Raw genomic sequence first — 15,169 nt, 5'->3', positions numbered from 1 at the left:
CTCTTTGACCTTTTCCTTGCTCATGCTCTCTCTCTCACTGTCTCTCTCTCAAATAAATAAATAAAATCTTAAAAAAAAAAATAAAATAAAATAAAATTAAGTTGTTTGTCTTTTTGTTGATTTCTAAGAGTTCTTTATGTATTCTGGATATTAGGCCCTTACCTTATATGGTTGGCAAGCATTTTCTCCTATTTTCTCTTCTTGCCTTTTCACTTTCTTTCTAATGTTTTCAAAGCACAAAGCTTTACACTTTGTTAAAGTCCAGCTTCATCTATTTTTCTTTTTGTTGCTGTGCATTTGGTACTTTATTTAAGAAACCATTACCTTAATCAGGGTCACAATGATGGACACCTGTGTTTTCTAAGAGTTTCAGCTCTCATGTTTAAGTCTTTGATCCATTTGAGTTTAATTTTGTATGTGAGGTGGAATCACAATTTTATCCTTTTGCATTTGGAGAGCCAGTTGTCCCAGCATCATTTGTTGAAAAGACTGTTCCCAGTTACTTCTCATTTTTAGAGTTAAGTGTTAAATTCAAAAGAATCAAAGAGCCAAATTTTGTAATATTCTTTGGTAATGTGTTCCAGTTTTCTCTAAGAATTATTTTTAAAAATACTAACTTTAAGTTTCATTTGCCTTTTATCTTAATGAAAATTGATAGCTTTTTTATATGTTATTCTTGAATACTCTTTAGAAGTTTTAAAAAAGTAAAAAAATGATCAGAATTAGCAGTATCTTTGGAGGCAGCTTTTATAACTCTGGAAAATAGATGCATTCCTTTTATAATATTTTATGATCCTTTTATATAGTACATTTTGAAATTTTTTGTTTACAAAATTTTTTTTGAAATTTTTTGTTTTTTTCAGCTTGTAAGTGTATCTTCATGATCTTTTTTGTAATGATTTACTGTATTTCTTTCCTTCAACTTTTGAGTTTAAAAATTCCAAACTTTGAAAAAAGTTGAAAAAATAGTACATGAATATCAAATTACCTTTCCTCTAGATTCACCAGTTTTTAATATTCTACCACAATTGTGTGTATTTTCTCTTTTCCATCTCTCTGCTTGATATTGTAGACATCATGCTTCACTTATAAATTATTTCATGTGTATCTCCTAAAAACAAGGATATTCTTTTACATAACTATGATACCATTATTACCCTAATAAAATTAATTTCGCCATTATTAATATTATCAAATATACACGATATATTCTTTTTTTTTTTTTCACCTCTTTTCAAAGTGTTTTTTTTATGGCTATATTTTCCTTTTCAGTGTTCAGATTTAGGCTCCAGTCAGGGATCACACATTACATTTAGTCTTTCTTTTTCTTTTCTTCCTTTAATGCAGAATAGTCTCTTGGCCATTTTTTACTTTTTAGGATGTTGACTCTTTTTAAAGATCCCATGTCCCTTTTTTGTATATTTCCTACCATTTGGATTTGTCTGATTGTTTCTTCATGATTAGATTCAGGTTAAACAATACTATCTTGGTGATAAAGATGCATATTTTATAGTTTGCTCAGTGATTTTTAGGAGATTGAACAAAAAAAGGAATATTTCATTCCTCCTTCCTTACCCCACATCAACCCAATTAAATAAAATCGAGGGAATCAAAGAATCTGCAATTATTGGGAACATGAAACTTAAAATCTTGACCTGACATTTTTCATATTTTGGCAAACTTAGTTTTTTAAGTTATCATTTTGGTTATAAGAAATGCTAGTCTACTAGAAGAGCACCAGTCTGGATGGTGGGAAGTGGGTGCATGAGATGTGAATTGTTTTACTCATTTGTTTATTTAAGAAATGCTGTTGATCATTTCCTCACATCATACAGTTGCTGTGTGTGTGAGAACTGGATTCCAGTTTTTATTGCATTTGGCCATTAGGATGTCATTTACTTTTTACAGAGTAGGTATAGTAGTAGAAACCTCATTATAGTCAGTTGAGGAATAAAATAAAGTAGTGAAAGTAGTAACACTAAATGCATACCAGTCCTTAGCTTAGTTGTAGAATTGAGGGAATTTATTTTTTCTTTTTTCTTCCCCTCCCCACCTTCCCTGTTTCTTTTTCTTTCTTCCTTTAAAACCTAGGCTGATGGTGAGGAACTGCTAGAGAGGTTGAGACACAAAAGGAGAGGAATAACTAGCATTGTAAGATACTGGAAGATGGGAATAAGAGAACACAGGTGGAGGGATAAGCTTTAGATAGGCAAAGCCATACCATTTGATTTAAGAGGAAATGTATCCAAATGGATAAGTGAAGGTGTGTAAGGGGAGAGAGGCTTAGATACTTGAAGGAGTCAGGTGGCCCTTATTTTTAGCGATATATGAGTTAATGTCATCTGCCAAGAGTGAGTTTAGGTAAGAAATTTGAAAAGAGATGAGGGTTTGTAGTTGACCAGGGATAAGTAAAAGAATTAATGAGTCATTTTGATAGCCTGAGAATGGGTTTAATTGACCCAATTCTTCACTTCTGCATTTTTCTCTACCTGATTTTCCCCATATAAAGAGGTTGAATTGAATTGTGTGGAAGTGGGGTTGAACTGAAGATTAGAGGTTTGAAGGAGTTGTGGGGTGAAAGGTAAAGGGGGGGATGGGAATTTAGAATGCTAACGAGAGGGCAGTGAAATGATTGGTAGTCTTTGGAGAAGAAGAGCATGTGTGCAGGAAGAAATGATTGACTCAGTAAAGTAGAGGGATGGGGCATGGTTTGCTTCGATAAGGTCAAAGAATAGATGAGGACTAAAAGGTTATAGCCAGAGATAAATCGATGTTTAGTTTCAGAGTTGGAATAAGTGTGAGTGGTGATGAGGTCCAGGTTAGGGTCCCTGGAATGGATTAGTGGGATGAATGCAGTTGTATTTGTTTAGGGGAAGAATAGTTGAGGTATGCACATTATATTGATTGTGCCTTGAAATTGCCCAGGGTAATGACATGATGTGTGTTGGTAAGGTAGAAGGATCTTAGAGCTTGAGGCTTCATTGATTACGGAGAGTGAGGAAGAAATGGGTTCAATAAAGGACATTACATTCTAGCACAGCCAGATAGCATACCTCTCAAAGAGAAATGGATTTTATGCAAACATGGAGGAGTTTTAGCCTAGAAGCAGCTAACAGAGGAGCTAGGAGGATATGGACTCTCCTCTCTCTGTTGTGTATGTAGGGTGTTAGAGAAATCCATTAGATTGGATTTTATAGAGCAAGTAGTTCCCAGCAAGAGAAATGAAACTTTATACTACTAATGACTGGGGTGGGAGTGCAAGACTATAGAATTTTTTTTTAAATGAAAGCATGAGGGTCTATCTTCTTTCTAAAAGATTTTATTTATTTGAGAGAGAGAGAGAATGAGGACAGAGCATAAGCAAGGGGAGTGGCAGAGGGAGAGGAAGCAGGCTCCCCGCTGAGCAGGGAGTTCCAAGACCTGAGCAGAAGGCAGACACATAACTGACTAAGCCACCCAGGCACCCTGAAGGCACGAGGATTTCAAAGAGCCCAGTGGAATTGATTGGAATAAGAAAGAAGCAGGATGATAAATTGAGGGTTGAAAATATAGTAGAATATTGAGATAGCAGTTTGAAGACTCACTGTGATGGGGGTCCCTGTGTCAAATACAGATTATGGAAACCAAATAATGATATTTGATTAATTTTGAATGGGGGAGAAGGGTATTAGTGAAATTACTGAAATGTAATACATTTAGAAATGATAAAGATAGCTAGCCTGACAATTTTATACTATTAAAAATGAAAAATGGTTAATTCTGACTTGCGTGTAATAATGTGTCCACTGGGTGTCGCTGTGGCTTCATGTTTAGTTATACAAATAACTAGGTATAGGGGCTTTGTGTTTGTGGAGTCAATATTACGTGGGTCTTCTGTCTGCTTGTTTTTTCTTTTTGCAGTGAATTTTGCTCATATCACTTTCTGTTTATTTTTAGGTACAGCTATTTATCACCACTGCAAATAAAGCAGATACCTATTCCTAAACTAGCGGCTCCAAACTGTCTTGTTATTACCTGGGTGACCAATAGACAGAAGCACCTACGTTTTGTAAAGGAAGAACTTTATCCTTCTTGGTCTGTTGAGATAGTTGCTGAGTGGCACTGGGTAAAAGTAAGTTGAAAAAGTAGAATTTGTTCATATAGTGTGACATATAAGTCACATAAATGTAGCATCTAATTTTTAACACTTAACATGTCACTGCTCTATTCCTTCAGAACAGCCTATTTAAAACTTTTACAATACTACGTTTTTTCTTTTTGATGCTAAATACTTATATCTTCTTATTCTCAAAGGCTCTTTACTTTTTGTTCTCTTTTTGTAGTAGAGTCTCAAACTGCTGGCCTTAGGAAATATTTTATTCAGGGAACGATAACTGGATGACATTCTAAAAAGCTCTGATGTCTATAGTTTAAAAAGCAACAACAAAAAAACTTTGGAGAATCTGTCAGTAAACATTGAAATAGTGTTGTCCTTCATCTTCTTGCTCTTTACACATCCACAATTTTGAAAAGTCACCCTTTTTGAGTTCTTTCCTGTGTGTTTTTTTTTTCTTTTTCTTTTTTCTTATGTTGCTGGGCATGGGAGGGAGAATAGCTAACCCAGCACAGAAGAGGTGGAAAGAACCAAGAACCTTATGTACTTTAGATTTTAACTTAAGTCTTCAGTGTCTTATGTGCCGCTAGGCCTAGTTTTGAAAGAAGTAACTCAACTCTTGGATTGGTTGAATGATCTTTAGTATCTCTGTTTACTATAAGAACCAAAAAATATAGAAAAATAAGGCATCAGTTCAGAGTCCATTAGACATCCGTTTAAAAATGCATTGTCTAGGGGCACCTGGGTGGCTCAGTGGGTTAGGCCGCTGCCTTCGGCTCAGGTCATGATCTCAGGGTCCTGGGATCAAGTCCCGCATCAGGCTCTCTGCTCAGTGGGGAGCCTGCTTCCCTCTCTTTCTCTCTGCCTGCCTCTCTGCCTACTTGTGATCTCTCTCTGTCAGATAAATAAATAAAATCTTTAAAAAAAATGCATTGTCTACTTGATGAATTTTGCAAAAGCCCTCTTACGTTTTAAAAAGATAAGCCAACTTGTTATCGATTGAATGTTTAGTATTTATATAGCTGATATATTCATTTTAGACAGGAGAATTCTGTTTTTATGTACTTTGTATATATTTTGTGGTCTACCAGAATATCTTCTAAAAGGTGTGTACATTGTTTATTTGCACCTATTTTAATGGACTTAGCAAACAAACATTAACTGTTGTATCTTTGCTTTTAATAGCATACTTTGGGCTTAGCTTTGGTTGATTTGGTATATAGGACATTGATGGCAATATAAAACTCCATTCTACCCTGTACATTATGACAGTTCTTTTATTGTCAGAGATGGGGGCCAAAGTCAGGAAAAGGGTACCTTCTGAAATCCAGTAAATGTTAATACATAAAATCTAAGAGTATTCTACTCATTTGTAGTACTAATCAGTACAAGAGATGATATGATAAGTCCAGAGTTTAAAACAAAAATACAGTATATTATATGAAATGCTGTTGGGTAACTATTTGTACTGGTATAACAGAAGGGGTAATTTGCATTGAATATAAAATATATCCAAAGAAAAAGAATTTGCCTATATTTATACAGCACTGTGTGGAAGAGATACTGTCTCTCCTGGGCCCTAGAGGTGATAATAGGACTTTACTGATTTGGCTTTTTAGTTATCTTGATATTGAGTTAAAGTTTCAACGAATATTCTGATGGTGAAAATATGTATTTCAGTGGTTAGTTAATAAATTGGTATTGCTATTATCAATTATGTTTTCAGTTTGATTAGCTTTAAGTGAGTCTTTGAGAGTATGATCACTCCAGGGTGAAATGACAAAATTGAACTTCTGGATTTATAATGCCAAGGGCTTAGACTAAGTATTGTCTATCTTATCAGTCCCTGAGCTTTTTTTTTATTACTAATTCTAGCTCTGACAGTTTTTAATGACAGTATATTTTATGGAGTTTAATAAGATATACTTTATTATAATCTACTTAGTCACATAGCCAGTAATCAATAAATATCATTTGAATGAATAAATGAATTAATGATAACATGGTTTCAGGAGTACATTTTTAATGAAAAGTAGATTTTTATGTGTAAGATGATAAAGTGATATTTAAAATAATTTAGTCCCTTATAGCTGCTTTGTGATGTGATGCTCCCTAGCCATATGTGGCTCTTTAGCACTTGAAATGTGGCTTATCAAAATTGAACTGATATTAAGTGTAAGATACACATTGGCTTTCAAACACTTAGTATGAAAGAAAAAATGTAATATACCTCAATAACTTTTTGAATTTATTACATATTGAAATAGTATTTTAGTTATGTGAGACTAAGCTAAATATATAATTATAATTACTTCCTCATTCTTCTTACTTTTTTAAATGTTTAATATTAGTAGAAAATTTAATATTCTTCCTCATTCTTCTTACTTTTTTAAATGTTTAATATTAGTAGAAAATTTAAATTACACATGTGGCTTGCATTTGTGGCTTACATTACATTTTTTTGGATAGCACTAGCCTAAAGGTTTAATTTCTTTTTCTTTGGTAGAAACTGTATAGTGATAGAAAAAAAGCCAAACCTTTTCCTGGTTATTTACAGATGGTTTTGTTTTGTTTTGTATTTTTATCTCCTTCTATCAGATCACCAATTCAGGAGAGTTTGTGTTCCCATTAGATTCTCCACACAAAAAGCCTTATGAAGGTCTTATACTGGGGAGAGTTCAAGAAAAAACTGCTGTACCATTAAGGTAGGAAAGGTGATTTTTCAAAATTGTATAAATTTATACATTTATATATTTTATAATATTAATAGTACAGTATAGATGATTAACTTTCCTTAATTTTTACATTTTTGAAAATCTGGAAATGGCTCAGACCAGAAAAGTGTGAATGATATTGCACATGAAATTTTATATTATCTTCTGTTTTATCTAGTGTGTAACTCTCATTATATTGAAGAAAAGGAAATTTTCAGTAATGTCTCAGTACTTAAATTGCTGATTTCCATTATTGCTTCTATTCTTGAGTTTATTTCCAAATTCAGATTCTGTTTGAAAGGTGAAAAAGAATCAAGGCAACTATGGCTTATATATGAAAAATTGTCCTTAAAATATAATTTATTTTGTTGTTTTGTTTTAATTAGGAATGAAGATGTAAAAGTACTTCCCATTCCAGATCACAAGTTAATTGTCAGTGTGCCCTGTACTCTTCATTCCCATAAGCCACCTCTTGCTGGTATGTTTTTATAAAATAGAATTTTTATGACATCTGCAAATTGAAAAAAGAATTGAATTTATTATTTGAGTGGTGTAGAGATTTGGAAACTAAATGGATGTTTTATTTTCATTAATATTCTAAAATTCATAGCAGAATTTATGAATAGTACTTTTTTGTTACAAAAGCTTTATTGTTTTCATTTGGTCCATGACTTGGGAGATGGCTCTGTGATGGTTAAAGGGCTGCCTAGTGGCTGCAGGGAGAGGCAAAGGCGGAAGCTCTGACATCAGGGGGATGTGGAGGTGCCCCTCAAAGGCTGCTGGGCTCTGGAAGCTCCTAGTTGTGCTTGAGGGTGAGCATTTTGAAGAGATACTTGACTGGCCCAGCCCAGCCTGGGGCCAGCCACCACCCAACCTGTGGAGGTGAATCAGGTGGTCACCCAAGTTTTTGATGAGTTTTGCCTCCATCTGAAAGTGGCTCTCCAGGAAGTCCCACAGATGGGGATTTGTGTGGGTAGAACCCAGAGCGTGCATATCCAGAAGGGCCTGGTTCAGGCTCTTCTTCAGGGCCATGCAGCTTCCATGGCATTCATGGCTTTGCCTCACTCATCTTGGGAGGGCTTCTTCATGTTTTGAAAAAAGGTGTGGCTGTCGCACTGGTTTTGCATCTTCCAAGAGATGCCTGGCCAACTTGAGGTAGAAGTGCCTAGGCCTTCTGGAGTTACATTGTCACAGTCCAAATGGAAGCCCTGAGAAGTGAAGGAGGTCTGCAAATGCAGGTTGACCAGATAGTTAACAGGGGCTTCCACCTTGGGAGGATAATTCTGAGGAATCTGGGAGCTCATCACTGGTCAGCAATAAGGAGCTAACCACAAGAAATGAGGTTGGCTGGTTCTGGGAGTCGTTGCTGGAAAGGAGATTGGAAGGTGGTTGGAGAGTAGTCAGAGACTGGAAGAAGGGGGTCTCTGGGTCTGTTCCATCCAAAGACTGTTGAACAAGATTGTTGAACTGTTGAAGCAAGAGATAGGTTTGTGGGATTGCCAGCTGCGCTGTGTAGATTAGTTTCATTTCACTTTTGCTTTTCCTTTTATACCAATTTTTAACATTCCCCTTATTATATTGGTTGTTACTCTCTCACTGTCCTTGATAGACTGAAGACTGATGGGGCATCTAAGGACTGTAGTTCTACTAGGGGCTTTATTTCACTCTATCCCTTGCTTGTTCTGAAACCAGGAGCTCAGAATAGCAGTCAGAGAGAGATAGTTAGAATCTCCTTGATACTTGGTAGAGATACAGTTTTACGTTGAGGTAGTGTTGCTTTTCTGAACGATTGGAAAGGTAATTGCTGCCGCCTAGAATTCTTACTAGCCTTAGTGCTTTAATATAATGTTCATTATTCAGTGAAACTAAGCAGCAAGGAATAATGGAAAGTTTTGGCCTTGGAGATTGACTAACATGAGTTTGAATCCTGGCTCTGCTACTTTATGAGTTACTCTAACATTTTTTTACCTCAAAGTCCTCATATAAAGAGAGACTAATGGTATTTAATTTTTTAGAGTTGTTTAATCTGTTAGAGATAAGATTGTTTATAATATATTTGAAATTGTATAGCATATAGTGGAAGCTCTGTAAATGCTAAATTTTTCAAGTAAGAGTTTAAAAAAATAGGAATGTAGGGGCACCTAGGTGGCTCAGAGGCTTAAGTGTTTGACTCTTGATTTTGGCTCAGATCATGATCCTCAGGGTCATGAGATCAAGCCCCCATGTCAGGCTTTTCACTGGGCATGGAGCCTGCTTAAGATTCTCTCTCTCCCTTTCTCTGTGCCCTCCCCACCCCCAAATAGGAATGTAAATGACATACTCAATTTGTGATTGTTTCCTAATCAAAAATTTTTTTGAGGAATATCTTTTTTATTGATTTGGTGATTCCTGCTTTAAAAATCCAAAACTTTTAAGCTGCCACTTGGGAAAACTACAGGGTCCCCAGCCTATCTTTATTTTGTAGAATATGGGATAGTTCATGAGCTAGAATACAGATTCCCAAGGTAATTTTTATTGATTGCGCTTAGGATTTCTGTTATCTTAAATTGCTTATGTGGAAGAGTTTGTAGTGTTACTTCATTTGAGAAATATTCAGATGTGTACCTGATGATCCATTCTTTGACATAGAGGCATGCTGAGTGAATAATCATATTTAAGCTTTGTACTGTCATAGACTGTTCATTGCATTAAATATTAGTGACTTAAATGAGAAGTGAGATTGCATTGTTCTTTGAGAAAAAAATCATGTTTGGTACATTATTCAGTGTACCAAAACAGTATTCAATGGAGGGAATCTAAGTTGTATTCTTCTCATTTGAATTTTCTTTATCATTCAGTGAGTATCAAAGCATAATTTAGTATTTGTTTTAGGGCTTATTTTTTTACTTTTAAAAATCTAAAAGCTAAGACCCAACCTTTCATTCTCAAATTATAGTTAAATTGTTTATCAATTCTTTTTAAATAGGATAAAATTATGTTTAAAGATTAATCTAAGAAACAGGGTTTTAAAATAGTAGGTAAAATTAAAAACAAAACAAAACAAAACAAAAGAGTATAGTTAATCATGGCGAGCATAAATAATGTGTAGAATTGTCAAAATACTATACTGTACACTTGAAAGTAATGTAACACTGTATGTTAATTATACTGGAATTCTAAAAATAAATTTAAAAAAGACTGTAATTGCTCTTAATGCATTTTAGAATAAAATTAAAGTTCTTAAAAAAATAAAATAGTAGGTAAAAATTAGTCTTTTATTAATCCTAAAAAAATTATTCTTAACATCCCCTATCTATGAAGTGCAGTTCTGCCATATTCCCAGTAGACGGCAGCACAAACACTTTTTTTTTTTTTTTTTTTTTTAAAGGATTGAGACCCTTTAAAAAGAGTTAGATTTTTGTGGGGGGAAATCCACATTACTTGACATATAATCCTTATGTTTTGGTTAGGTGGTGGTAGACAGGAAGTATTTGTAATCCTATATTTTTGAATTTATGTTACTGTGTAGCAAGTACATGTATTTTTAGGTATAGAGCTATAGAAATTAAAGCCATCAGAAAATAATTTCTGCATTGTATTTTACTCTGAAATTGTAACTCTAGGATTTGGGATAGTACATGTTCTATATGTAATGCTTAGAACTTTTACATGTAAATGTTCTTAAGCTGTTTTACGCAAATTGACAAAATGAAATGTTCTCTCTTGCTCCTAGAAGCACCAAGATTTTTTAAAAAATTTTGATTTATTGCTGCATTTACTCTGTTTTTAAATTTTGAAGTTTCCTGCTACAGATTAAAAGATAAACCATCAATAGCTATGCCTTGTAATCTAACATTATAAATGTATATAAAGTTTAAAGATTTAAAAGTATTTGGATCAAAATTGTTTTTTTATATTTTACTTTAGAGGAATTTCTACTCCTTTTACTACTTTACTCACTAACAGTTTCTATCTGAAGAGTGAAACAGTTTGATGAGATTCTGTGCACTGTTTTGAGCCCCTTCTCCCCTAGCCCTGTCCTTTGTTTCCAGAGCAAAAGGGGAATGGCTATTTGTGCATTATTTCCTCCTCTTTGATTAGAAGTGTGTTTTGCTAATGTCAGATGTTATATAATTATCTAAGTATATGTGTATGTCATATTCATAGTTTACACATTTGAATTTACTTTTTAAAAATTGAAGTATAATTGGCATATACCATTATTTTAGTTTCAGGTGTACAACATAATGATTTGATGGTATATATAGAGAGAAATGATCACCAATCACAATATGTTTAGATAACATTTATTACCATACATAGCTACAAATTTTTTTTTGTGATTAGAACTTTTAAGATCTTGAGTTTACTTTTAAACTGATATTTAAAATTAGTAAGAGTAAGATATTTCCATTCATTTGCTTTTCTTTTGTTTTGTTTTGAAGTGTAGTTAACATTTTAAAAATAATTCTCCTTTACTTTCTATTTTTCTAAAACAGAAAGGAAAAAAAAACATGCAGAAATGAGTTACGTGTAGAAAGTAGGAGGTAGTAAATGGGTTTCGGTTTTATGTAGTATGAGACTGACGCGCTGCCTACTGCGCTAAGAAGGCACTTCGGTTTTATGTACTATAGTTTCAACTCGCAAGTGCCTGGCCATCTTTTTCTACTGGATTGTGTACTCTTAGGAAACATGGGTATCTGTTTCCTTTGTTAAGTTCCATAGCACTGATTATAGTGGCTGTTCAGAATAGTAAACATTTTTGACTGGCTGACTCCTGCCTGTTTAGACTCCAGATTATGGTTCCAGAATAGAGTTGCTAATGTTTTGTACCAAAACACTGAACAAACAGGCAAACAAACAAAACCTTGCTTCAGTATAAACTTAGACCACATTAAAAGTGAATTGAGGTTGGTAAGGCATTGAATTCATGGAGAAAAAATGGAAAAGTGATATAAGTTTATTGTCCTCTAAGGCTCTGGGGAAATCTTTCTCTTTCAGGTTTAATAATTTTTAATTATACACTTATGAAAGGACTAGAACTTTCACGTTAGCATCTCCTAAAGGCTATTGAAGTCCAAATTTGACTGCAGTTGGATTATAGACAATGAATGCTTTAAATTCTTTGATTTTTGGTAAACAGGACCAATATTTTTATAAACAGTTATTTTGCTGTGAGAGTGATTGGAGAACATTATGAACATAAAATTTTTTTTTTTTTAAATTTATTCGACAGACAAAGATCACAAGTAGGCAGAGAGGCAGGCAGAGAGAGGAGGAAGCAGGCTCCCTGCGGAGCAGAGAGCCTGATGCGGGGCTCGATCCCAGGACCCTGGGATCATGACCTGAGCTGAAAGCAGAGGCTTTAACCCACTGAGCCACCCAGGTGCCCCATGAACATAAAATTTTATATACTTTTTCTTTTAAACTTTATCTATGTCAAGTACTCCTAAGGAATACTTACTGTTCCTAAAGGGAATTAGATAAATTTCTTCCAAGCTCAATCTTGTATGATAATTAAGAACTACATTTAAAAAATGCTCTTCTAGGACTTTTCATCCCTAAATTGTTATTTTCATGCCCACTTCATGTAATGGTTAATGTAGCTAACCAGCAACAATCAAAGTTAAATTGATTTAAATATTTACAATCCAAATGAACATGTGCTTTAAAAAAAAGCTTCTATGGTATTTTCTTTCAGTTACTGTGTATCATAGCATTTAATCAACATATGTTTGAGGTATCTTTTTCCTGATAAAATATAATTTTTAGTAGTTACTAATACATTGCATAAGGACTACTTACTTGTGGAAATATATGGTGAAATTTTAGGTAAAAAGGATCTATAATTTGGGAATGATGGAATGTGCTACCAAGTTATAGCTACTAAAGTATTTTATTTGTTAGTTATATGTGTTCAATATTTTTATTTGGTATCCAGTTCTTCATTTACTGCTCTTTCACTAATATATTGCTAGCATAGCATTATATTTTATCTCAGTTTTTTGAAATGGGTTATTTTTGTGTTGTTCCTAATACTCCTTTTTTACACACAGATTACATTTATTAAAAAATAAAGTTAGTATTCAGCAGATGTGTCAGCAGTATTGGAAAACTGAAAAGTCACCTGTGAGGGTGTTGAATTTCTTATTTCTCATCCACAAGTGAAATCTGATAAATCAGGACTCCTGAAATTTCTGATACTGTGTTTCCAATCTCAGGAGTACTTATTTCAAATGATTTCTAACTATAAATAGTAAAGCTTATGAAGAAATCCTTGAAATTAATTAGCTGTTCCCCCACCTTTCTTTAAGGAAACCTTCTTGCTTTTCTGCTTTAAGATGCTAAAAGGAAATTGATTCCTTTCTTAATAATAATTTTTGTGTTTTTTCTCTTTTTTGGACAGAGGTTCTAAAAGACTATGTCAAGCCAGATGGGGAATGTTTGGAATTGTTTGCTCGAAATTTACAGCCAGGTTGGACTAGTTGGGGCAATGAAGTTCTCAAATTTCAACACATGGATTATTTCGTTGCTCTGCAGTCTAGAAGCTGACTATGATCTTAAAGTTGTGATTTTCTTCAGTTTTTCCTTACCCCTCTTTCCCTCATTCTAATGGATATTTCGTTTTCTTACCAACCAGTATGCTTAGAAATGTAAATAGGACTTGGTTTCTGTGCAGAAGACCAGAAGTGACTAGTCTTTATGTAATTTTGAGATGAATTTACTTCAGTCGCACCAGTATTCCCCATTATTCCAGGTTCACTGCAAATAAAGAGGTAAGCAGTTAGAAAAATGACAAGACTTTGTTATAGAAAAAGTTCGGAAAGCATGCACTGTGGACCAGAGGTCATAATTCTGCCTATAGATGTGTTTTATTTGGCTCATATGATGTTGTAAAAGAAATTTGAACTATCATTCCAAAAAATCGGGGAATTTCACATAAAGGGTAGATTTTTGCTTTACTTTAAACATCAGAAGCTCTGGCTCCACTGCAGTCTGTGTTCAGTCAGTAGGACCCAGTGGTAGCAGCTCACTTGGGAAGGGACATGGGCTCTGCAGTTTACCACAGTAACACTTGCTCCATGCCACTTGCTTGTGTTGTCTACTTGGCCTCTGTGCAACCCAAATTTCTGACTTCTGGTATACTGTTACATTCTGGAAAAATATTGAAAGACCTGCCAAGTACCTACCTCATCATTGTCCTGAGCTTATGAAACCTTTTTGGAGGGTTTTAAATTGCATTCAAGATCACTCTTCAGGTACTTCTTAGTTTTGCTTGTTTTTTTTTTTTAGAAGATTTAAAAAGTATTTCTTATAATAATGTCAGAAGATAACACTGCTTATCATTTAAAAGATATTTATATTATTTACAGATTTTCCATAAATATTTTTTTACTACATAAAATATTTTTTACTGAAATTATTTGAAAAGCATGCTGACTTATTGTGTATAAGCTTTTTTAATATTGAGATACAATTTCACATAAACTTCTCCAATTTTTACTATAGGGTTCAGTGAGTTTAGAAAACATATGTATGGTTGTCTGTCTACCACCATATTCATGATATAGAACATTTTCTTCACCTCCAAAACTCATGTGTCCAATTATAGTCAGTCTCTTCCTTCCACCCCTGGCCTTTGGTGAAGAATGATTTGTTTTCTGTCATTAGTTTTGCTTTTTTAGAATTTTATATAAACAATCATAGAATATGTAACTTATTGTATCTGGCTTTTTTCACTTAGCATTTTGACAAAAGTATTTATATAATTTACAGCTTTTCTACAAATAGTTATCTGCTAAATAAAATGTTAGATTGAAATGGTTATCTGACAGGGTTGCCAATATGTTTACTGATTTTGCCAATGAAAGATGTTATTTTTCAAGTTTGTTCATTCTTTGAGTGTGTGAATATTGTATTATAGGCTTAACTTTATATTTATAGGTATATTCTAACTTGTTACTGAAATGAAAAAAAGGTATTAAACATGAAGCAAACATCTCACAACCTCATTTGAAACTCTTTCCAGCCTCTTGTAGTATTTATAGATTTTATATAATTTATGGAAACATTTTATCCTCACCAAGGTTTTGGATTTTTATTTTTGCACCACAAATACTGATACTTGAGGGAAAAAGAGAGAGGATTTTTATTCACTGAATGTGGTATTCAAGACACAGAGGGTTTTTTTTTTTTTTTTAGTTTAAGTTGTAATCTTAGCTCTGTTCCTAAATTATACAACCTGTGGACCTTGTTTGTAATGACTGCTTAATTATTCGGCTCTTTTTTGAACAAAGGATGGTTCTGGAAAATGGAACAATCACATACCTTGTGAGAACAGAAAGGCCAGAGTAAAAGCATTGAACTTTGTTTGACTTCATTA

General features: G+C 33.7%; 1 protein-coding gene across 2 annotated transcripts in view; it reads left to right on the top strand.

The window, feature by feature from the left end:
• Positions 1-14,668, top strand: part of METTL4 (methyltransferase 4, N6-adenosine) — a gene marked incomplete at its 3' end in the record, with an annotated part of 41,294 nt that extends 26,626 nt beyond the window's left edge. The window contains exons 5-8 of one of the 2 annotated variants that reach the window (XM_080821498.1): positions 3,937-4,111; positions 6,692-6,798; positions 7,194-7,285; positions 13,193-14,668. In XM_080821498.1, coding sequence (XP_080677624.1) covers positions 3,937-4,111; positions 6,692-6,798; positions 7,194-7,285; positions 13,193-13,338 — 520 coding nt within the window. The remainder of the gene's footprint in view (positions 1-3,936; positions 4,112-6,691; positions 6,799-7,193; positions 7,286-13,192) is intronic. The other variant, XM_080821499.1, reaches the window with a different exon arrangement.
• Positions 14,669-15,169: the final 501 nt, after the last annotated feature.

This window comes from Martes martes (genome assembly GCF_963455335.1).
Source record: "Martes martes genome assembly, chromosome: 13".
Lineage (NCBI taxonomy): Eukaryota > Metazoa > Chordata > Mammalia > Carnivora > Mustelidae > Martes > Martes martes.
This window is presented reverse-complemented; position numbering and strand designations above follow the sequence as displayed.